Below are 24,851 nucleotides of genomic sequence, written 5' to 3'. Positions count from 1 at the left end.
GAAAAAAAGGAAGAGAATGGAGCATTGAATTTGTTGTCCTTTAACACCAAGAGTGCATCTTCATAGCGAATTGTTGAGGGTAAGGAAGCTGGCAGGGATGCATTTCCAAATGGGGCTGGCACAAGCATAAAATATGGTTTTGTTGCTTGCAAAGGAGCCCATTTTTCTATTTGGAGACAAAACATAAAGCAAAGCAGTTTTAAGAAGTGTGCAGTGACTTCCTCACCATTCAAATATCTGCAGTGAAAACTACTAGCACAAAGCTTAGCTGATTACCGCAGAACTGCCGAGAGATTATGTTAAAAACAGTGATTCTTGTGCGAAAGGCAATTTTGTGCGGCCACTTGTTTTGATAGCTACCAAGGAAAACCTCTTAAATATACTCTAAGGCTTTGTTATTTATAAACTCAGCAAAAAAAGAACTGTGTTGCCCAGTGCAAAGCCATAAAAGGATGGGATGTTTCAATGTTCTCAAGTGTAGCAAGATATTCTGCTGGTTTCTTGGCATCTTTCATTGCATACATTGCATAAATGGGCATGACACACTGTCATGTGCTGGAAGTTGGTTATACTGGTTAAAAGACCATACATGCGATATCTCTGGCAGTTGTAAAGCTGGAATGTGCTAACCATTCTGAACAGACACTTGTGCAATTGAGCACTATCCTCCGTATAGTTATTGAGGCGGCAAGATGTTAGCTGTATTGTAGCACTCTTCAATGAAGCACACTAAACAAACGCCTGGAAGGATACTTCGCGTGGAGAGATCTCTGCGGCAGTATTAGTCTTGGTATGTTTATGGGAAATGGGCTCCTTTTTGATTTTTGTATGTGTCACTAGAGCACACGATAACTTTCTGAAGCTTTGCAGGAGGCTTAGTGACAGAGCTTTAAAAAAAAGAAAAACTTTGTACTCATGTATAGGTAGAGCACGAAATGGTTTTAGCATGCAGTTGACTCTCTCCAATGTTTGTCGATCATTTAGACGGATCCTTGTGATTATTGATAAATCAGTTGCCAATAAAGTTTTACGAACAAAGTAATGGTAAATCATGGAACAAGAAATGTTAGATCATAATGCCTAGTTCTGAAAGCTCTCTGGAAGTTGTTCCGTGCCTGGTCATATTCTATCGGGTGCTTTGTGAAGGGCTGTGATATTAGAATTTGCAGCAGCAAGTTGTTGTCTAAGACCTTGACCCAATTAGTTTGCCAATGCAGGAACCTTTGACTGCATTGATTGCAGTGTGTAATTTTTCAGTTTTTAATGATTGCAACTATATTAACGTCATTCTCAGTTGGTCTTGGATTCTTTCAACTTGCTGCACTTGTTCTAGAGTTGTTTATTGGCCTGTTGGGACTTCTGGCACACTGTGACCTTTGTATTAGTTATCCTTGATTTTACTAAGCATTGTGCAGGTAAACTCGATCACATTGCATGGTGATGAGTGCTTAAAGCCATTTCACCACTGAGTTTTTGTCAAAGCAGATCAGAACACCCTAAATAGGAGTACAATTTCCTCTCATACTTATTAAGGAGGAGCACAAATTGATGCATAGAGACAAGACAAGCTCTCATCTTGTCTGTCCTTCTGTGTGTGAATTTGTGCCTCTTCTAATAGCAATGTTTTGCCAACTAGCGCATCAAGAAATCCTCCAATTTTCACCCTTACTTAAGTATCACCATATGCAGTTGTTAGTTCTGTATGTTATCATATCCCGTATGTAGAATTCTCATGAAATCGACAAGGATTCCATACTGTGTTATTTCACATGTGAAATGTTTGGACTGCATGAGGAACATTCTTCAGCAGGCCTTGTTTATTGTGGAGCAAATGTCATGGTGTGCTAGAAATGCCCCATGTTATCACTTGAAATGTTGTCTTCTTGCTTAATGGTTATTATGAGTGTTTATTGATTGATGTTCTTTTGTTTCAGTGTGTCTACCTGTGCTTTGCCGCCTTTTCTAGGTTTTAATTTCTCAGAACCACTTTAAAGATGCCATGTTTTTACTTGTGGCAGGAGAAATAAGTCTTCTCACAATCATTTGACGAGCATTGTACTCGAACAAAGAGTGCATGTATCTGCTGTTGGTGGTTACATGCTCATTTGTTCAGGTTCACTTGCTGGCTTTCTTATTTATTCTTTGTTTTTTTTTTAAATCTTCTTTAGCCATAGTGCAGTGTCATTAATTAATATTCTGGTGGCCTCATGGTGGTAACAGAAAAGCTGGATTCATTTGTATCATGAGCTTGGTTAAACCAATGCCATAGTTTCCTTCTAATATTGCCAGAAAAAATCTCTTGCACTACAATAGTTCAGCTCCCATGGGAATGATGGTTAGTGCTAGGATTTGTCTTAATCCTTGTGGCTTCGGGCATTTTTGTCTTTATTATGCTTTGTCCACCTTTATCGGTTTAAATTTCTGAGCAATCACATCTTTCTAAACTTGCGAAGGCCACAAGGTTCTGCTCACTGCGAAATATTGCAATATTGTAACACTGTAATATTTTGTTGAATATGATTTTATTTGTGAAGCTACAAAGTAATTTGAATCCTGAAGGACAAATTGTAGGCAAATCCACGGGCTGCACAATAGTCATAGGCTAGCACTCAATTTCTCTCTACTAAACTTTTTCAAAGAAACTACCATATGACTAGTCCCATCAAGTCAGGCATGCAAGTTGTCATTAGCAAGTTGTTCAATGCCTAGCATAGAAGTGACATCAAAAGCGCATCTCATTCGACAAGTTGCCATCATTGGGGAAAGCTGTAACATCCGAATACATTCATCAAATCACAAAGCCTTGAAATCAAATCTTCCATGGCCGAAGGGCTCGCATTTCTAAAATGCTTGTGGCTATTGAAGTTTAAGGATGATTGCATGCTACTTGACCACAGCAAGGTAAAGTCAAAGATGAGATCAACTATTTCACTACAACTTTAATGAAGTAAAGGTGCCCATGTGCTTCCATTATAGGTACCAGTAAAGTTGGCTAGCTCTGAGTAGATTCACCTGTCTGCTTTTTCCGCTTTTGCATTTTTTCATGCTTCGATCCAAAGTATGGATGCTTCAGTTCCATGCTGTGGTAACAACTTTATTACAGTAGTGGGCAAAGCAGGTGCTGTTCCAGCATAGAAGAAAAAGAAATGTAACTGGCTTTTGTGTGTAACTAAATTAAGCATGGCATTGTCAACTATTAGTTACGATATACGTCATGTGAAATGTTAGCCAAGCTATTTAAGGGGGAAAAAATATGAAAAACATGCTGCAAGATACCAATATAAAATCTACGGTGATCGGTCGTCAGTCCTCTGGCAACCTAACACCATAGGTCTTAAAGTCGTATCTTGCACCATGTTTCTTCAATCTTTTAATTTTTTTTTTTTTTTTTTTTTTTTGAACAGCTCAACTAACATTAGCTGAGACACCCTATATATATTGCATTTGAAGTATGTAAACGGTATTCTAAACCTGCTTGCTTGGTGATTAAATTGGCTGTGGTGTTTCTGTAAATGAGTACATTTCCCTTCAGCCTGGCATCACACGTTGAGAAGGTGATGTGCAGAAGTTTTTCTGTTGACCACCATGATGCATTTTGTGCGAAGCTTTTTCCTTTCATCTTTTTGGTTTTGTTTGGTTGCTCCCCTCTACTCGCTTATTTTTTTCTCTTTCTCGACAGCATTTCTCACTCTGTGGAGGTTAAATTAGATAAAAATTTTAGATTGGGGTACGAAACCTTGGCAGTTGAACCCTGCTGCGTGCGATGACCTGGTTTCAGTTTTCTTATTTGCTATTTCTAAGATGTGATCACACGTACTGATTTGGCCACATCAGAGCAAAGCTTGCTGCTGGTGCATTCAAGTGGTGTGCCAGTAAGTCGATTACAAAGTACTATGCTTTGCCATTATGGCTGTATTTTGACACTGGCTCTGAACTTGCACCAGTTAGCTTATGAAAAATGTTTTCTTTAAGAAAGCAGTGCATCTGAGTGAGTGTACAGGTGGCTTCATAAGGCTGTGTGTTGTGATACTTTATTTTTGAATGTAAGAAATAAAGCAAATATGCAACAGTGCAACCCTAAGTTACAGGTTATAGTATTATGAACAGCCATCCTGAAGCTAGCTGGAGCTCAGCATTGTTTGTGTTGCATGCTTTGAAATAGTAAAATCTGCTCCAAGCAATGCAATTTTCTTTAGGGTTTGCGAATAGTAATTTTTGAGACCGAATGGAATATCAGATAAAATAATGAACCGCTGTTATCACGGTTAATATAAATTCATGTTGACATCCTTGCAAGTTAATGTCATTACATAGTATGTTATGAAGTGTTGTTTAGTAAAGGCAGAAATGGAGCATTATGAACAAGCAAGTAGTTTCTCCACATGCGCAGGACTGTTCAGTAAGCACGGATGATCGCTGTAAACCCTGTAAAGTACAGCTACCTAAGTGACGTAGCCTGCTCCACTACGCAAGTTCTCATGTTTTATGTATATACCATGCTCGCGGAGGGGAAAGTTTACCATACTCTTGTTCCAATTTTTTGTTGAATAGGGTGCAGTTGATGTTTTGATTTGAAAAGTATTTGATACATATTCACATTTATAAATAGGGATTATTTGATTTGAAGTCTGAATCGAATAGGACACTATTTGGTTTGTTATTCGAAAGTTTCGAATGTTCGCACATCCCTAAATTTATTCTGAAAGTTAACACTGTAGGTTGCTTTTGTATTGAATTCAACCTAGCACTGCTATTTATTACATTTATAGACAGCTAATGCATTATCCTTATTAATATATTTACTCCTGTAGCATGTAAATATACTATATCAGGCTTTTTATGCACTGTCGGCGATCGCTGTGGCTGTTCCGTTGGGGTTGCCCAGTGCAAAAAGCACCATCTAATAATTAACCCATGCTAACTGCAAATGGCATTGCATATAGTTTTAGCAAGTTCAGTAAGTGTAAAAATGCAAGAGGGCCTTCTGAAAAGGCAGCAGTATGCTTCGCACGTACCAGTGTTCAACTGCCAAACCACACATGGTGTACATCTCTGCTGCTTCAGTGGGTAAGCAGCAAAAGTGGGGGAAGTGTTTTTGCTCAACCCTTTGCTCCCTTCCTTATGCTCTCCCGTCCTCAACGAGGGGCAAAAAAAAAGATATACAGGAGGCTATCAAGAACCCCCCCACCCTGTCCCATCCACACACCCCTTCTCCACCTTCCCCGCAAACATTTGTACCCTCATCGCCACGTTGTTCCTCACACACTTTCTCTCTGTTGAGACTCACTCACACGCCTCTCTTAGCCTGTTGTCGTCGTACCGTCTGAGAATGCCAAGCAAGACCTGTGACGTTACAGTAGAGAGTTGCTTCTGTGCCATTGCTTCCTCGCTTTGCCTTCTCACTCTCCTTTGTTCCTCTTAGCCTTGTTTCATATTTTGGACAGAGCCTCAGCAGGTTATGTTCTAGCCTGCCATTACTCGGGCTTCTCAATAGAACCATGGTATTTAAACTGAGCACCAACGTTGGGATCTGCAGATGTATTAAAGATGTAATGCACAAAAGTTGCATTTTAAGTTTATGGACTGCAGGGTGTGAGAGAAGGCTGCATACTTTCGCACCAAGGGGGGCACATAGCCTGGTTGTGCATTGCAGAATGTTCTTTTGCGTTAGTAGGCAGGGACATAGAAAAGGGATAGAGGACATGCACAGCGTGTACATCTAGCATTTCGTGCATCCTGTATGCCATTTCTATGTCCATGTCTGATAGCGCAAAAACCATTTTGCAATGCATTACCAACTCATCCAAATCTCAACTTTGACTGATTATTCAGACTTCCAGCTCGTGCTAGTACACGTAAACAAAATGTTATATGGTATTACAGGCTATAGTCACAAACTTCTCAGAAATACTTTTTCAGACCCAGCGGTGTGTAAACATTTGACATTGGCTTTACATGAGAGATCAAACTTAGGGGAACATGTGAGCATGTGACTTGAGCTCCATGCCATGCCACACAAACAGGCTCTGCGTGCTAAAGTGTAAGGCACATTGCCTACAGCGCAGTAGAAAGGGAAGGGGGGGGGGGGGGAATACAACCTTTTGGAGATTTCATAGACACCCCTCACACCTGTACAATATGCGCAAAACCTTCAGAGAGAGTTGATGTTACAAAATTGAGGAGGGGCAAGGGGGGGGGGGGGTGGTTACTGTCTCACCCAAAGGTATGCATTGGGTTGAGGGTAACCAGTGACGGGAGTGGGAATTGTGTTGTTTAAGGTCATGTAACTACATTTACTCTGCCTTTTCTTTATTATTATTGTTATTGTTATTATGATAGGTGTGACAAAGTTCCCTGGGTAGATCCTTAAACCTGGCAGGCATATTGCAGACAGCTTTCTCTGGTAGTGTATAGAAGTAAGCAGGTGCGAGCTTCTGAACATGCATCGAATCACCAAGTTGTCCAGATCAGTCTCACACCTTTATTAGTTTTGCTGTGGGGCCACTGAACTTGTTAGCTGGCTTTGGCATAAGCAATTGAAAGGGTTCATTCTTGTACACAATGTTATCTTTAGCTTAGTTTAGAAGATAGTCCTTGAAAAACACATGATGGGGTTGAAGTAAATTCTGGGCACTATTTTAAAAAGACCTTTGTTCAGTAAAAGGCCTGGGCTTGTGAGATACAAGTGCTTCGTGAATAACTTGAAAGTCTAGCATTTGGCCTGTGTACATCTTGTGCTGTGTGTCCCGTCTACCACTGGTCAGCCGTAAAGGTTGGGTCTGTTAGTGTCGCATGTGGACACTTATGACTTGAGAGAATGGGCACATCCCAACATTGGTGCTCATCTGCATAGCTCATTCCATTTTGGTCATACGTGTTAGCCTCAAATCTTTCTCGGTTAGCTTGTTAATGTATGCTGCTTAGACTACTTGGCACAACTAACATGCTTTTGGTTCTAATACTTAGTTCTCGTCTTAGTTTAGGTGGCGATTAGCTGAGCATTTCAATTTGGAACATTGTTTTGTTTTGGGACTGCATAGTGGCCGAATGCGAATAGCAGCCTGAATGAAATGCACAAGCTGGAATGTGCAATAACCCATAATGATGCAGAACTTCACACAAACTGTTTGCCATTCAAATGAACAACAGTGTGATTGTCATTGGTGCACTGGTGCTAAATTGGTTTCTGTTAGCTTATTCATACCTTTATTCCCAAAGCCTAGGTTATGTGTAGATGTTAGGAAGGTTTGTCATTACTATTTGTTTGGATACCTTTCATAATAAAATAACACAGGCAAAAGTAGCTCAAGCAAATTAAGCAAGACAGCCTTGAAGTGATGAGCAGTAGTCGAACAAGGAATGTCTCTAAAGCCAACATTTTCAAAGGAGAAATGTTATTGTCAGTGACAGACAAGTCCCTTTGTCGAAACGATGGCTTCAGTAACATTCATTGTTCTACCACTGTGAATCACTTCAAGCAAATTAAAGCATTAAGTGCTTTTTTTTTTTTTTTGAGGTACAGACTCTTGGTCTGTGCCATAAATTAGCTGTACAGACCATGCGGTAATCCGCTGCATTTTGCCAAAACAAACGAAAAACTTAACGGATCACCCGGCGCTTTTTTTCTACAGTAATATAGCATTGCCGTCACTTAATCACCAGTGGCAGTATTGTTGTACACAGCAGCAACGCTTTGATCTAGCCCATATCAAAACCCACCTACAGATTATGCCAGGGCACAAAAATGCTACACAAGCATTCCACAAATTCAGTGTTTGCTGCTTTCAACAAGTTTGTGCCGACATTAGACAGCACAAATGTCTCCATTAGCTTTGCATCTCAACATTCCACTTAAACAGAGGTTAGTAAGGCAAATGTTTGTTTCGAAATTGCACTCAGTTACAGGGAACAGTTAAAGGCAGGTTCCTTCTAAGGCAGATTTATTTTTACTAGCCTGGCACTAATAATACTGCAAGATGTCCCTCCTTTTCATATTTTGTTATTTCTCCCCCTAACTTGGCCTTCACTTTGCTGTTTCATTATTTAGAAGCCTTTCTTCCATGTCTTTGTTACGGGACCACTCCTCTGCATATCTTGATTTGCTGTTCCCCACTCCCTGCTGTCTTCTTTTCCCTGCTGACACCAGTATTTGGCGCTTCTTGTCATGGTGGCGGTTTGTCTATAGAGGAGCATTTGCTATGTTAGTTGGTTATGGTCTTCTCTCCTTTCTTTCCCCCACCCCCCTTTTTTTTTCTGTGACATGGCCTTGCGATAAGACGGTTCTTGACCTCTTGTTGACCCTGACAATGATCTTCATTGATGACACGTGTTGCATTGAACCACTGAGCTGCTCTGAAGGCGATCTCTCCGAGTGCACCTTTCTCTCTGGCTTGCTTCCTCTATTGTCATCAACCTAATCATGTTACTGTCTCTAAAGCCGAAGTCTTGGTTCAACTTTTTTTAATATATATATATATATATAGCTTGTTTCTCTAGCTTTGAATCACCTTCTGCCCAGTGAGAAAGCTTGTTGGTGGGCATGCTCACACCACGTGTTGCTGATTGAGGTAAAACATAGCTGCACCAAGTCTTGTCTGCAGTGTGCTGTTTTGTTTGGCTGTCTTGTCTAGCCCTGGCTTCTCTCGAGCACAAAGGGCCAGTTCCTTTCTGCATGCCTCTCAAGAAGCCGAAGTTCTTTCATAATTTAAGTCTGCACAAGCGCTGAAACAGCTACACTTTTGTATTTTGTTAGTTTCTTTGAAATGTGCTTGCTGAACAAAAATGAGCAAGCCATTTTGCAGATCATTGCTGGAGCTAACTTGCCGCAGCAAATGTAAATGTAGGTTGTTCAGAGCTTGTGCAGCTAATTCTGGGGTATTTGGCTTTCAAGTGCTTTGCCAAGTAGCATTGGTGTGTTTGCTATCTTTCTACCAAGATCTGATGTTATCTCTGTAAACCTTCTTGTGAGAAATTTAAGTCCAGTTTCGATAACTGCTACTTAGTGGTGGTAGTGCCTTGCCAAGCTGAGCAGTGACACACTTTGTGTAGAAGTATTTCCTGCATGGTTTAGATTGATCTGATGGCACAGGGTCATTGGTTTCACAGTTGTGGCAGCTGCATTCTGACAAAGGAAAAGTCGGTCAGTATGCTAATTTACCAATGTTTGAATATGTTACAGCTGGTTGAAATTTAGGTGTGGGCCTTTTCGTATGGAGTTGCTTATATGCCTTTGTGTTGTGTCGAGGCGTAGAAGAGGTACTCAAGTTAACCTGTTGGCACTCTCGCAATAAAATGTTCATGGCAAAGCCTGGGCGGTCAGAAATAGTGTGTGCTCTTGCAATCTTTTTCAATCAGTTGTGTACCGAAGTCATGGTCCACAAGCATCCCTGCCCCCTCTTGGGGTGGAGCTACCACGACTGGGAGTTGAACCGGTGGCCTTGTAAATGTCAAAAATGTCATTGTGGAAATGTAGCCACTGATTTTGCTGAGACATGCACTGAGACAGGACTGTGAGCTAGCTCTGCCCTCAAGACTGGGTGCTGTAGGCAGAGGTGCATACAATATCAGCCTTAGAGTGGCAAGCATGTCTTCCCCCCCGTGGTTGCCTGCTCTGACCTGTGGCAGAAGGTGAAGCAATGCAAGGGCCATCGTACTCCTGTTTTAGTAACCGCGCAGTAACCGCACTTTCTCAATGCTCCTCTTTGCACTCTATCTTGCTCTTTTTTTTTTTTTTTTTTTTTTGCATCACGTTGCCTCTAGAATTCACTGACATTTGTTGCTGAAAAGTGTTTGTGTGTGTATGCCCCCGTCTGCAAGCTGTGAACATGTCGTCTGCTCCGGAGAGGTGTCTTCAGCTGCTCGTTCATTCCGCAGCAAGGTGGCAGAGCAGGTCGTTCGCGCGCGTCCCAAGTTATACACAAAAGCTGCAGACTGAAAACAGTCTTTGGGAAAGTTTTTGCTGGCTACTTATTTTTTTTTACACTTATTTGGCAAATGGAACACAATGCAATGCTTGCAGCATCGTGTTTGCTAGGTTGTGTAACATGTATTATGCCCCTCTTATTAAGAAAAAGAAATACATTCCTTTAATAAATTATCAAATGTTCGTAGTTAAATAAGATGCACTATTAAACCAACTTTTTTGCACTTTACTGTAATAATCTATGGCAGATCCTTTTACAGTACTTTCACCTTTCGTAAATTAACATTTTCAGCCATGCAATGATACATTAACAACTTCTGGTGGACTGACGGAGTATTGTCTTTTATGCCACACCCATCAGCCAATCTACAATGAGATGGAGCATTAAATCTCGCAAGACTTTCATTTCCTGAACCTGCCAAGTGATCAGGTTTATGTAAATGGTTTGCAGAACCAGCCAAGCGCACCTTCTCAAAGAATTTTGGGAACATTTTGAAAGCAGGGGACATAGCAGATGACGCTCTGCCAGCTTGCTCAAACTGAGCTTGTTGTTTTCTTTCTTTCGTGTGATTTTTTTTTTTTTCTTTATGGTGCACGGAACGCAACCAAACATGCCTAAATAAATCACTGCAATAACGCAAGGACATGCAAACCGGTCCGGGCCTTTGGGTGACTTGCATTTGATTGCCATAGCGCGAGGTGGCGGTCGCAGCTCATGGTCTGCTGGAGATAGCGGGTTGCAGATGCTGCGGTGCTCGGAAATTGCATGGCTTTCATGTGCCTTTGACATTTCTAAAGAGCTTACTTTAGGCCCACTCGGTGCAGCGATGCTTGTGAGCAGCAGTGAGAAGCTGATTTTTTTTTTTTTTTTTTTTTTTTTGTGCTTGTAACACAAGGGAGCCCCAGAGGACCCGTATTTTTACCAGGTTACTGTTACACCAGCTACCAAGTTCGTTTATATAACTGGACAAAAATTACTACAAAATCAGTATTGTTGCTCAAATTGTCTTGGTGCCCTGTAGAGAATTTAGTCGCCAAATTCATGGTCAAACACAGGACATGCAGTGCAAGCGCATATGTGGGCTAATAATTGTCTAAGCTGATAGCTTGGCAGCGATGCGAGTTTTTGTACTCTTACAGTTCGTGCCCATTAACAAAGGTATGGTATCCTAAGCCCACCTGGCAGACAGTCTTGGTGTCAGCATTTCAGGGGGAGCAGAAGAAATTGCTTAGGTGCCATGATTTTGGTGGTTTCTGGTGAACCTGAAAGGCGATAAAAATATGGCATTTGTCAGTCGAGCTTCATCCCGAGGGTGCGACCATCAGCCAATCAGTCAGTGTTACCACAGGCAGTAGGAAATTTGTAGAGTTCACAGGGCTGTGGGAATGCCTGTCGCTGCCTGTACTCTTTCCACCAGCACAACCTCTAGTGAAAGGTCACCGCTTGCGACCCTGAGCCTGCGACCCCAAGAGCGCTTTGCACCTTGCACTGCTTTGTCGTCTGTGGCAGGTCTCCAGTTGGAGCAGGGTATGGGTCAGGGAGGAATGGGACAGGTCACTGACCTCTCAACCTCCACACCTCCCCATGCTCCTCTCTAGAGACCTCGCCGAGTTTGTTGCTGCATTGTGCGCGGGATTTTTATTTCCTTCCAAGGCCCGGCTGGGGCGCAGGCAGTCCGTGCGTGGTGGTGCATGGTTGATCTTTTGACCTGTGGACAGTAAAAAAAACATTACCTCTGCTGTCTGGAGCGCTGCCCCTCTTTGCCTTTTGTTCTTTCTTGCATGCAGGGCTTCGGTTTTGTCACGTTCGCAACTAGTGCGGATGCGGACCGAGCACGAGAGCAATTGAACGGCACAGTTGTCGAAGGCAGAAAGATCGAGGTGTGCATGGACGTCTTTTTTACCTACTTCTCCGGCCAATTTGCCCTCCCCATTCCCCCTGCCTCTTCTTGCTCCTTGTTCTCATCTTGCCCTGTATCCCCCACTCATTGTCCCCTAATTTCTCACACTTCCTAAACCAGTGATGTTCTCTGACCTGCTGCCTGACTAAATCCACATGTTCCTGTCAACTCCCATATGCCCCTCCCAATCATTCTTCCCTATCCCATTCCTTTGATCTCTGATCACATTCCTTACTTTGCCTACTCCCTTTTCCCAAATCCCCATTTCCCCTATCATTTCTTCTGCACATGGGTGCAGTTACTTCTAACATTCCCAGGCACTTTTTTTTGACCTGGTGATGTCACACTCCCTTCCTTCATTTTTTTTTTTTTTTCCAGCTCATCCTACGTCATCCCCCCCCCCCCCTTTTTTTACCTTAGGCATTGCCCCTCTGCAACCCGTTCCTTTTACCCCACACTTTCCCAGCACTTTGGTGGCAGTTGGTGACTCCTTTCCCCAATAGGGGAACCTGCCACCACCTTACTGTGTGCGGAGGGGGTCAAGTGTTTTTGAGTCTGCAAGTTTTGTGCATCTGCCACTGTTGCTGAATTGCCGGCCAAATAGCCAGTTCAGCTACAGTGGACTTGAGTGGTATCAGTGCCATTTTTATCCACCGAGCTTGTGTGGAGGCTTCCCCCTTTTTGTGGTCCTTGTTGGTCAAATAGCGCCAATGAACTCCTTCAATATTTGAAGCTCACACAGCCTTTAAATCGTTGTAACCAACAAGTTATGTGTTGCTGCATTGTGTGCTACGTTACTCGAGACTTGTGGCCCCTTTATTTAGCTTGCTCCCTGTGGAGCTTCAATTGCACCTTTTACGATGAGCGGTGGTGCAAACATGCATGCTTTGACCAAATACAGGCCAGCTGCTCAATTGGGAGGAGTCTTCCATCCAGGCTCGGTGCCAGGTGTGCTATGTGGCTCACATGTTGAAAAACTCTGCCGGGGCGGTGTGCTTTTTTTCTGCCGCGGGTGCGCGCGGACTTGCCGTCATGCAGTGGTGTGACTTGTTGACCTTTCGTTCCTTCAGAGTGTGTCACCCATCTCCGAGGCTTTAGAGGCCGGCGTTAGCTAAAGCGCTCATGGGGAAAAGTTTGTGTATTGGAGGTCAAAGGTAAGACCTCGGAAAAGGCATCTCTGCCCACTCGCTCGAGAGAGAATGTTGCTCGCCTGGGGGAAAAGTTACAAAAAAAAAACCTTCCTGCAAGTTTTTTCTGAGAATGAGCGCACGGTTCACACCTCCCGCAGGCCCCACTGCCCCTCTCCCACTGACTGCAGCAGCCATTTTGGTGGTAGTTGGAGTGTAATTGCTGGAACTTTAAGAAAGGCACAAGAGCCAGGGTTGTTAAATGGAAAACATTAAAAGAAGCATAAAGCTAAGAATGCCAACAGAACTTTGCAAGCATGTAAAGCTTCAGCCTACAACACAGTCAATTTAATTTCATCAAGGACGATGATGTTGTTGCTTCATGGGGTGGTGCAGTGCCACGCTTGGTTGTGCTCTGTCTTAACTGTAATACTGTAATTTCAACTCCTTGTCCCTAAGCGCAGGCATACAGCATGTTAGAGCTGTATGCGCTCCCATCATGGCATGAAAAGATTATTTTTCTCTGCGTTGCCACTAATGAGTTTCTTGGCATTAGCTTTGCTGGTGGGCTTGCTGACAGATGGGACGGGCCAGCATAAATGCAGGAGTCATGGTAGTTATGCAGAAAAAAGTTGTGTACAGAAAAGGGGTGTAGGAATGAGCAGAATTCAAATCATGTTCGTGTCAATTAAACTCTAGCCATTTTTGTGCTTATATAGATTGGTGCTATGCAATCAGTATAGTCTGCCAGTAGTTGAACGCCAATGGGAAGGCTTGAAAGGTCACTAGAATAGAGTAGTGACACTGATGACAGGACTAATACTGAAGGTCATCTCGTGTGGGCCTTCGCATGCACAGTCGATGCAAGAGCTTTTCTGAACCAAAATGGCAGCAGCAGTGGGGAGGGTGCCATGGGGCCCTGCTCCTTTTTGCGTCTGCAGCTGTGCCTGGTGGCTGTGCCTTGAACAACACACGCTTGCTCGGCTCGGGCCAGAGTTGCGCGCGCGTGGGGTGCGCTAGAGTGGTTGCTGGATGTGTATAACTACACCAGAGAGCATTGCCTGCCGCACGGCCCAAGTCTTCTTTCTTCATTTGTTCTGTCTGTTATATTTTTTTTCTTCTGCTCTCTCACTCTATTTTCTTTATCTCCTCTTCTTCCGAAGGGAACCAAACCAAGGAACGTACCTCTGCTTGCAAAGGTTGTGCCCTAGAGCACGGACGGGTTGTTGCGACCCGCCGCCACACAGACCCTGCCCCTTTTAGTCCTCAATAGTTTCTCCAAGTGTTCTAGTTACTAAATGAATTTTGCAGAAGCTTCAGTTAAATGCGTGAAATGGGAAGTTGAAGCTAAAATCGAAACCCATACATTTTTTTCTGGGAAGGAAGGCTTCACAATTAAAGTAATGCCCATCCTGGCTGGGAATCTAACCTGTCACAACTACCTGTCTGGAACAGTCACTCGGCCTACCGAACTGAGCAACGTGCCATGGTAGTTCAGTGGCTCTGCTGCTCAGCATGACAGTGCAAATGCAACTCTCGTTGCAACCACATTCCGAGGGGAGTGGAATACAAAAACGCTTGTGCACTGCGCTTTATGTGCACGTTAAAGGAACCCCAGGTGGTCAAAATTAACCTGGAGCCCTCCACTATGGTGCCCTCCATAACCTACTGTGCAGATTTCGGACATTATACCCCATAAATGGCTGAACTAGCCAGGATGCGTGTAGTCAGCTGTGTGATGTGAAATCGATCAGGTCAGATTTTTCTTCATTTGCAAAGCTTTTCTTCTAAGAAGCCAATACAGTTTCTTTTGTAGCTTTATGCTACATTCACGTGGATGCTAGCAGTCCTTTTCATAAAATCTTGTAGTGTATTTGATTCACTGTTGTAACGTCTACAAGGCCAGGTTCGGACAGTTGCTTGTTAGGCAGTAAGTTTGTGTGATAATAGGCTTGTGCTGTTGCTTGCTCAAATTGATCCTGGACATCACTGATTTGGCAGATTACAACCGTTGTGACTGAACGTTGTCGAAACAGAAAAAATAAATTAGTGGTAAATGTGATGACCTTATTCAGCGTAATTCTGAAAAATATATCTTCGAGAAGGAAGCAAACGTACAGCCTTAAGCAGGGATGTAATTACAGTAGCACTTGCTGCTTTAGATGGCAAGGCGGCCTAGCCAGAGATAAGTTTCGTCGTCATCCACCGATCCCATCGTCTTTCTCTTCGCAACATCACCCTTCCAGCAGTGTAGTTTGGTCCAAGCGCAAGCTTATGGGGTAGGGTGTGTGCCAGGAACTTAGTGTTTCTGCCTCAGAAATACATAGATTAAGGATGACGTATGTGAGGGGACAGTTAGCTGTGCTTGTCACTGTGTAGCATTTGTCTCGGATAGTCATGACATCTGTTTCAGCGAAGCTGGGTGAGAAATGGCACCACTTTAATATTTCTCCAACTGAGCAAGAAGTTTAGCCTAACTACTTTAGCATTGCCGTTAATTGGCAAGGAGAAGCTGCTTCATTGCTAATTCTGGATGAAACAGCAGAGTGTTACACAAGTAACGAAGAAAGGATGCACGCTAGAAGGCTGTCATGAGATCATTCTGTGCCTTTTAAGCACATTGGCAATATGCAAAAGCAGAGAGCCATAGGACTAGCAGACCGAATTCATGGGCTGTGTGTGCAATGCTGCCAATACTTTTTTTTTTCTTTAAACGTATGCAAGCCACATGCATTTCCAAATTCTAAAGACTGTCTGGCAGTAAAGCATGTATCAGCACCTTTTTTGTAACACTGTCCAAGAAGCGATCGTTTTTGGCGATAAAGTTACCGCATTATTGCAAACCAACTATTGCACAAGGTAAAATGTTATTGTACTTTTACCATTGCTTAAATACGAACCAGTGGCTGCGATGCATCACAGTTATCCTGTTGTGCTCTCCTTCTTCGTGTTCATGCAACATGCTGCTGCTTGATATGAGGAGGTCATGTGCTAGCTTGGAAGGCACCCCTTTGCTGATCCAGGATTGGGCAGGGTCTGTTGGCCTGGCGGGAAGCTCGCCCCTGCGTAGTTTCTCTGTTGGCTGCTGCTGGTAGAGGCAATGTGGGAAAGGGGGAGCCACGGTCTGATAGTTGTGTGTGCAGCAAGTTTCTCTGTCGGTGCCTGATGGAAAGTGTCTGGGTGTCTCGCTCCCCCTCGTGAACGTCTCGGAGGGGGGATAACGGGGACTAACTTGGCTGCATCCTGGCTGTCTTTTTGCGGGTGTAATAAGATGTTTTAATGGATAAACCTTGTAATAACTGGCAGACTGCTGCAAAGTGGAGAAAGGTCTATGAAAGGTAAAATTGTCACCCGACTCTAACACGAAGCTAACGAATGTGGATAGTCTTGGATCGGAAGTAGTTGCAGGTTGCACACGTCAGCTGAAAGTGTCTGCTGCAGAATTTGGATATGTTGTTCTGACCAGCTGTAAGTTTCTACTTTGCAACCATTTGTTAGTCATAAAGCCTCATTTTTATAGCAACCTTTTATCAGCCTCCTAAATAATTGGTGTGATAGGCATTTCACTTAACATAAAATTCGAATTGGTGCTACAGGCAGTCTGTGCCAATCTGGAGCTTTCCAACGTAGCGAGGCCTATAACTCGGACTTAAAAGTCAATATTATTGTCTGTCTGCAAGTTTCTGTTCACATGACTGCATTCAGGAGACAGGGTACTTGCGTTAATGTTTGTGAGCTTATTGAAGTCAAGCACAATAAGTGTTGAACAAAGTTGGCCATTGCCATTTCTGCCTTCAAAAAGAAGCTCTGGACGCAGCCCTGTTTGTTTTGGCCTGTGGTGCGGCCGGCCTGCTGCAGCCAGGCTCGCTGACCGACTTGTGGTCTCTCTCAGCTGACAAACAAGCATGGTTGATTGCAGCGTCTCACGCAGGTTTCTTTGAGAGAGAGGGCCAGTGCAACAACATTGAAGTTTTTTTTAATATCCTTTCACCTGACTTTCACGTAACATCTGCTTGCCCAGCCTGCGTGTTGACCTGCATCACTGCTTTTTTTTTCCTACACAGCCATGCTTGCTCTCAGCTGATGGAACCCGTCTTTGCTACCTGACAACTACCCTCTCCCATCTGACCTTCTTTCCTTTCATGTTTTTGCACTGGAATATTTTTACGTCCACTCAACATCTCTTGGAAGCCTTTCCCCCTCCCCTGTTTATCTGTGTTATTTATCCTCCCTGGCTATTGTGTATTTCATTGAAAACTAGCGACAAGTGTTGCTTGCAGTGGTTGCGCTAGGTTCATGATGTGCCCATCATCAAGCATGGCTCTGCTTTCCGAGGTTGCCAGATTAGCCGACAGGATTGGACTCCAGGCTCTAGGAGGAATCTTATTTTTCATAAACATGTTTTTGGGGTGCCAGATGGGACATACAAAAAGCAAGACGTACAAGGTGCCATGTGTGTGTTTGTGTTGCCTTTTGTATGTTCCATCTCGCCCCCCCCCCAGCAAACCCCACCAACATGCCCAAGAAGTTTATTAAGCTTATTTTCCGTGTTGGTAGGAGAAAGAACAAGGAAATTATCACCGTTGACATTGCCTTCAGTCTAAGGGAAAACAGGTTTGATTAATGTTGCATCATAATTAATCCATTGCAACTTGTAAATGAAACTAATACCCCTTCAGTTTTTCACCCTGTTTAGTATAGAATGGCTTGGCTGGTTGTAACTTGAGTAAAAAAAAATTAGAACTAATGCTAAATTATGACAGATACCTTATCCTCTATGCCTATTAGCATTCTTTGCACCTTCATGTGGCATAGCTATTAGCCCCTTATTCCCGCAGTACTATTTACAGCTCTGGTGTGACAATGTTAGGTTTAGCTGACTCGCAGCTTGCCACAGTTCTGAGTGTGCCATAAAGCACCATGGGCTGCAGGTTGCACTGTGCGTGATGCAATGCCAGTGTGGCAACTTGCGACAGATATTTTGTTAGAATGTAGGAATTTTCAGAAATAATTTTGTTCCTGCTCATTGTCGAGCATTATTAAACGTCTTCATATTTGGGAATGTGAAAGACTTGCATGTGCAACCTGCTAGAATTCCTGTAACACCAAAGCTAGCTTTCGATTCTTGGTTATGGAAGTTGCTTGCATCCCCTAATCTAAAGCTCTAATTTGGGCAGTCACGTTGAAACTCAAATGAATTAGGGGATTGTGTGGCTGTCATAGTTAAAGGCAACACAAAATTGACTCAAATAAAAGGCTAGGGATTTTCTCTGAGCTAGGCACTTTTTGAGGCATCATTCTAGGCATTGGGTGTCATCAAAGATTGGCAACACTGAATTGAAAGGGATGCAACAGGTTTGGGTCACACAATCTGTTTTCACTTCGCCCTTCATAATAACATTAATACTTTTGAATCATGATTTTTGCCTAGCCATAAACCATTTATTTTGAGGTGCAGTATGTAGCTTTATTCTCTGTTTTGAGCCAAAAAGGTTCCACCACTCTGGAGTGCAAAAGTCAAATTGGCATCCAGGTTTGGCACGGTCAGATATCTCATTTGGCTGGCCTGGCTTTTGGGGGGTATGGTATTTCTTTACCACCACTGCTTGTGTAAAGCGTTATGTTGCTTTGGGTGATTGCATTGCCATTCCGGGCCTTCAGTTACACCCCCTACCTTCTTAAGGGTCCGGCAAGCCAGCCTTGGTGTTTGAGAGCCTTCATCAGCCTAGCGCATCCTTCATTTTTCAGTGCTTTTTGTTGCGGTTGACTCACAATAAATCAAACTTGGGTTCCATAAACGCTTGAATTATAAGCAACTGATGTGCTCAAAAGCAAAAGTATGCCTTACAAACAGATGTTCAAAAACTATTTGTGGTGCCAGTCAGTTGCCACACCCTCTCCAGTTTACGCAGCAGCCTGTATGTTTACTACAGGAACGTTTTTAACTGATGATGCCCTATGAATGTCTTCCACTCAAATGTCTGTGGACTTAATAAAAGTCTGCATTATACGTTCTTTGAGAAGGTAAAAAATTTCTACTGGAACCCAGGCAGTAGAATTCTCTGAATTGGCAGACTTGAAATTGCACTGGAAACATAGGCGAACTGAAACATTTACATTTGTTTGAATTATTGCGAGTTGACTGACGACACTTTCTCTCCCGAAGAGGGCTAAATTTTTAAAATGTGGGCGTAACCAGAATGTGAATGACAGAGGAACGCATTGATTGTTTGGGAAATGTTTTGAGCATAACGGGGGGGAGCTGCAACTAACATCACATGCAAGGAGCATGCATTTTGATTTCTTATACACTGGTGCCTCACTGGATTGTGCTTGACCCCATCTTCGTTACAGCTGTACTCTTTATTGGGAACATATTAACAGTTACAGCTCCACTGCATTGCCTTGGTAACTGTATAAGAAACTACGGTAGTCCACTATCATAACTACATGGGACTGATACTGCAACAGCTTGTCTGTTGTTTAGGGAGGAGCAAATTGGCATTGACCCCAAAATGTTAGCTACAATAAATGCAGTTTCTATTGGAGACATTATTCACTTCATAACGAACCATACCAGACATTGGAGCCGTACACTAGCGAAATTCAAATGTCACTAGTTGATCTTGAAGAGCAGGATAAAAAGGCTGGATTCGAGGTCACTTATGGACCTGCCATAGTTTGTTACATTCACAGAATGATCATCCGTTCTTGGAAGCTAACATCGGACATGTTGTTTTGCAGCTCTTCACTGCAATTATCTTGCCTTATGTTCTCGTTTGTACTATTGAGCAGCTGACAATATGCAATAAGTTGGAAGATTAAGGTGCATGCAATCTTGGCCCACTGAGATAGTATTCATTTTCACGATGTCCATCCAATAAAAATGTAAGACATGGTGGCACTGAATTTAGTTGCAACATAAGTTGCTTTTGTGGCCAGCGCTAGTTCAGACTACATTTCACACTACATTCAGGTGCAGCTTTTTTTAAGTTTAGCCAAATTCATTTTCCTTCATGGTGCTGCAAGCTTGTCAGCATGTCAGTGTAGTCTGAAAACGAGAGTGTTAAGCTTGACTTTGAGGCACCAGTGTCCTGACTGCCCACATCGCATGCGGAATATGTTGCAATGGTCTTGCACGCTTTGGGGTTTCGTTTTTTGCTAGAGCCCTTGATCTTCTTTTTACAACGTGCTCGTCTTGGCTGATGGCTCTTTTCTTCCTGTGTCTAGGTAAACAATGCGACAGCGCGGGTACAGACCAAAAAGACGCCGACAATACCCAACGGTGAGCAGACAGGTGATGCAATTTCCATACTTCAACTGACCGATTTGCTGCTTGCATTTTTGTAGGGTGGACTTGTGTGAGGCCTTTGGCAAATGCTGAGGCCAGTGGTTAACAAAGAGTAGTTGATTGGGTAGCATGCCTTAACTGAAAGAAAGCAGAGCACATTACTTCAAAAGCATTAATTCACTTAGAAATAGTCTGGACGCTGTGCTGAGAACACCTTGTACAGGATGTGGGATCATGCAAGACTTAGTGCTTGCCATTGGAATGAATATAGCATTGTTGAGCCATCCGAATTAAGCAGCAAATGAACAAACTCATGCCTGAACTATCTTTGTTTTATTTTTTCAAAACAATCTTGGAAAGATTTCTTTGGCTAAAATCTGTTGAAAGGTAGCGATAATTTATCTTACATGAAATTGCTTCTTTTCTAATAATTGCGTCAAACCATGAACCCTTGTATGGTTACATAAGCAAGTGGGGTTCATTGATTGCAACTTAAGTTGTGTTTGTGTGCAAGCATTTTCCCCATCCTCTTTTTCAATTTGTCTGATGCTTTATTTAAGTCAAGAAAGGCTGTCCTGTGCTTCTATTTTAAGGTTGTTTCATTTAAAGTGGTTGCCTGAGAATTGAGGGTGTTTGTAGAAAAAGCAGGGCCTGCTAAAGGTGTAGCTCACAAGATGTTGCATGTTTGTGCATGTGATTTTGCCGAATAATTACGTGTGGATTCACATGGTGTTCACATAGCACAACCTGGACTGTGGCAAGCGTGCATCTAACAAAATGTGTGTGTGCATTGTCAGCCTAGCTGTGTTTGCCGTAGTGGTAGATGTCTGCAAATTGAACAGCGGCATTGTCTCAGCAGCTCTTTGCAATGCATCAGAGGTTGCAGGTCGTGACGACAACTGTTGATGAAAATTGGATTAAGGCACGTCCAAATCTCTGCTGCTAATCCTTCTGTACACGACACCAGTTAAACAGAGGGTTCACAAATGAATTAAGTGGGTGTAAATGAGCTGACCCCTTTTCATTTCCCAAAAAGGTTGGCAGCCTGTTCTTGGTACTTGTTGAAGGAAGTCTGCGGCAAATGCATTGTTCTTGAGCACATGTTCCTGCACGCTTTGTACTGCCTTCAACTGCTAAAAAAACTTAGTCTTGTAGGTACACTGGATATAAGCATGAACTCGGACTTAGCTTGTAGTTTACAGTTCTGGAAGTCTCCTTGGTGGAAAAATATTTGTTGAAAGATTACAATAAAATTCTAAAATTTGTGGCTCTCGGCTTACATGCGAGCAACAGACTTACCAGGAACATAGGCCAAAGAAAAAGGAACGCTTCATAAAAGGCTGCTGACATCATTTCGTCCATTCCCAATTTTGGGGATGTCGACAAACCAGCAAGCACACCCCACATTATCGTCAGCATTTGGTATTATCACGTTTTTGATGTGTGAGACTTCACGATTGCTGCATCTGTGAGAACTGCTGTTGGTCACGCTGAAGTGTCCTGGGGGTACGGGAGTCTGTCCTGGCTGGCTGAACACAATTCCATGATTAACTGCCCATTCAGTTGACTGCATTTCTCAATTCGCTGATTCACAACGACTAGTTTGGGCAACCTGAAATCGCACGTTATTGGGACAAACATAGGCCTAGTGTTCTTTACCCCTACCTATTTGTTCAGTGTAGTGTAGTGTGTTCAGTGTAGTGTAGTGTGTTCAGTGTAGTGTAGTGTGTTCAGTGTAGTTTGTTATGCACAGTCATTTCCATGCTGTACCATGTGTAACATGGTTCCGAGATCACTGTGATTGCTTGTGCAAAACCTTGCAGATTTCAAGAGATGTGCATTAAGCGCATGCACGCATTGTGCTATCTTATTTAACAATGTTCTCATTCGACAAGTCTGCTGAGAACTTTGTCTCTGAACACGAACGCCATGTGAATCTAAACCAGGAGAGACATGTTGCAGTATTCTAATGTCTGTGGTGACGTCCCCTTTGTGTGCAGTGGCCGCTCTGCGGGGCGTAGCGATCCAGCGGGGCCGAGCGCGGGGCGCGGCCGCGGCCCCGTTCGCCGCCGCCTTTGCGCGACACCCTTCACCACTCACTGCTGCTGCTGCGGCTGCTTCCGCACTCCACGGCTACACTCCGTGAGTCTCCTTCACTCGATGCATCATGATCGTGCTCTGTAGTGTCAACATTCTCACTGGCTTGTGTTGCAATATGCCGGGGCAAACTGGAAGGACACATTTCTGGCACTGTAATAACACAGTTTAATTCATCTTGACAAGGCCAATGAAAACAATATAATTATCTAGCAGGTCGAATTAAAAGAAAAAAAAATGCCCAGATACACTGCTGCTTCATTTTGCAGTATTTTACTTTGTGCTTACATAAGCCCCAATCTAATGCGTAACCAGTTCTTATGGGTTCAAAGCAGAAGCACAACTGATCGTTATCTTTAAAAAATTTAACATGCATTTGATTCTGGCAATAAAGAAAAGATGAAACCAGTGAAAATACCTTCACAGAATGGGAAGTTATTTACACCTGATGTCCGTCATCATTTCGAGACAGTACTTTCTCGCTGTCTATCACATTATGTCGTTCTCCTTACATTCCATTGTGTCTTTGATATTCCGCATTCATAAAATGACTCCACAACAATTGCAAAAGGGACGGCGGCCCATGTCTAGACTAACCACTTTGCTAATTGGTCCTGCAATTCTTAGAAAAGCTGAAAACCACTTGTGCTTCTTTGTTTTCACTAGCTTAGCATCTAAAATGGCTCATCTATTCGATTAGCTTTTGTAATCAAAGCCTGGCAGTGATGCATCATTATTTGAAACAAGAGCTTGTTCTGTCAACATCTTGTGATGCAATAGCAATGATGCTGGCTGTGATGGTAGACTTATAAACGCCACTAATGTGGTTTTTTATTCGATTACTCCGTACAGGCAATTTGTGGACCAAATTTCTAATTTCTAAGCGGGCAAATACGGGAGGCTGTAATGAGGTGTTTTCGGTGGGAGTTGACCTGTCTGTGTTGCATTCCCTGCTCCCTAGTGCTGCCAAGACAGCTGCTGCAGCTGCTGTCTTATTAAGGCATTAGGAATGTCAAAGGGAGGAAGAGAGTTGTGTGGGAAGCTGGTCTACATCGACCTCCGTCAGTTGCACTTCACTGCTTGAAGGGGCAGGACATGTGTTGAGTGCGCTCCTGAACAACTTTGTCATGTAGTGAGCGCAGGGCAAGTTATCCAGAACCTCAAAGAGGTGTGACATAATGCTAATGCATTTCTCTCGCATTTACCGTTCGATTGCCTCTTTTTTCCTCTTGTGGTTAGGTGCATTCATGCCAACCAGTCAAGTTCAAATTATCAAGTGAGGACCAAATTTAGGATGGAAATTAAAGTTTTGACCCACGTGGCACTGGTGGAGGAGACCGTTGGTCAGGATTTGGGCATATGGTGAACTGAGTCTATTAACAGTTTTAGCCATTCGGCTGAATAAACTCTTATCTGTTACACAGCACTGAGATATGTCATGCTCCTTCAATCACATTATTGCACTTCGAATGCATGGAGAAAAGAATGACATGTCAGATTTTAATTTTTGTAACAAATAATGCGTGAAAAAATGTTCCAGAAGCCAGGGGAATTCATATTCAAACGTATAGCTTCACTGGCTTTACTCAACAATAAAACAATAACAAAACATAGACGTTTCGCCACCTATGCGGGTGGCATCGTCAGTACACAAATGGCGTCCCATGAAAGAGTACATCAACTTATATCTTGCCGTAAACATACGGCAAAGGACCACGATTACTGTTGCATGCATTTTGATTATGACGGATGAACCATGATTCGATGAATTTCCTTGGGCCCCATCGTTGTTCCCGTGCCAGCGTCGTCACATTATCGAAATCGAACACGTGTCCTTTCGTCAGGCAGTGATCGACTAATTCCGTCTTGGCACGTGTTGAATGTGTGGCTTTGGTGACGTCCCTGACGTGTTCCTTGATGCGAGTATGACGTCGTCATACTCGCATCAAGGAAGTACTACTTTAAGTACTGAAAGACAATTAGTGGACTACTTGCGTAGGCTAAAAACGAGAGGAATGGTGGACCAGTCGTTATACCGCCGTCTCTTCTCGTCTGACGGGGCAACGCCGAGAGCGTACGGACTGCCAAAAGTTCACAAAGATTGCTGCCCCCTGAGACCTATTGTATCTTTTGTTGGATCTCCGACATACAACTTGTCAAAGTTCTTAGTTGAAATCTTAAATCCTCTTGCGGAGGATAATACGTTCACGGTTAAGAATTCCAAAGAATTTGTCACCGCGATACGTCAGCAGCATCTGGGTGACGCGGATGTTATGGCGTCTTTTGATGTCACGTCTTTATTCACCAATGTGCCGATAAAACTGGCTACCGATGTAATCGAGAAACGCCTACAAGATGATTGTACTTTGACAAGTCGAACTTCGCTGACTGTTGATGATATCATGATTTTACTGAGGTTTTGCTTAAAGCAAACATATTTCACTTTTGGCGGAACTGTCTACCACCAAATAGAAGGTGTCCCGATGGGCAGCCCTGTGTCGGTAATCGTGGCA

The 24,851-nt window shown here is 43.2% G+C and overlaps 1 protein-coding gene across 1 annotated transcript in view; it reads left to right on the top strand.

Annotated features, from left to right (window-relative positions):
• The window catches only part of LOC119453983 (protein alan shepard-like), a 261,137-nt gene that overhangs the window by 216,597 nt on the left and 19,689 nt on the right, over positions 1–24,851 (top strand). The window contains exons 8-10 of the mRNA XM_049667198.1: positions 11,711–11,803; positions 20,181–20,247; positions 22,242–22,383. Coding sequence (XP_049523155.1) covers positions 11,711–11,803; positions 20,181–20,247; positions 22,242–22,383 — 302 coding nt within the window. The remainder of the gene's footprint in view (positions 1–11,710; positions 11,804–20,180; positions 20,248–22,241; positions 22,384–24,851) is intronic.

Source organism: Dermacentor silvarum, chromosome 5 (assembly GCF_013339745.2).
Source record: "Dermacentor silvarum isolate Dsil-2018 chromosome 5, BIME_Dsil_1.4, whole genome shotgun sequence".
NCBI classification, from domain to species: domain Eukaryota; kingdom Metazoa; phylum Arthropoda; class Arachnida; order Ixodida; family Ixodidae; genus Dermacentor; species Dermacentor silvarum.
The sequence above is the reverse complement of the archived record's forward strand: the minus strand, read 5'-3'. Positions and strand labels throughout refer to the sequence as shown.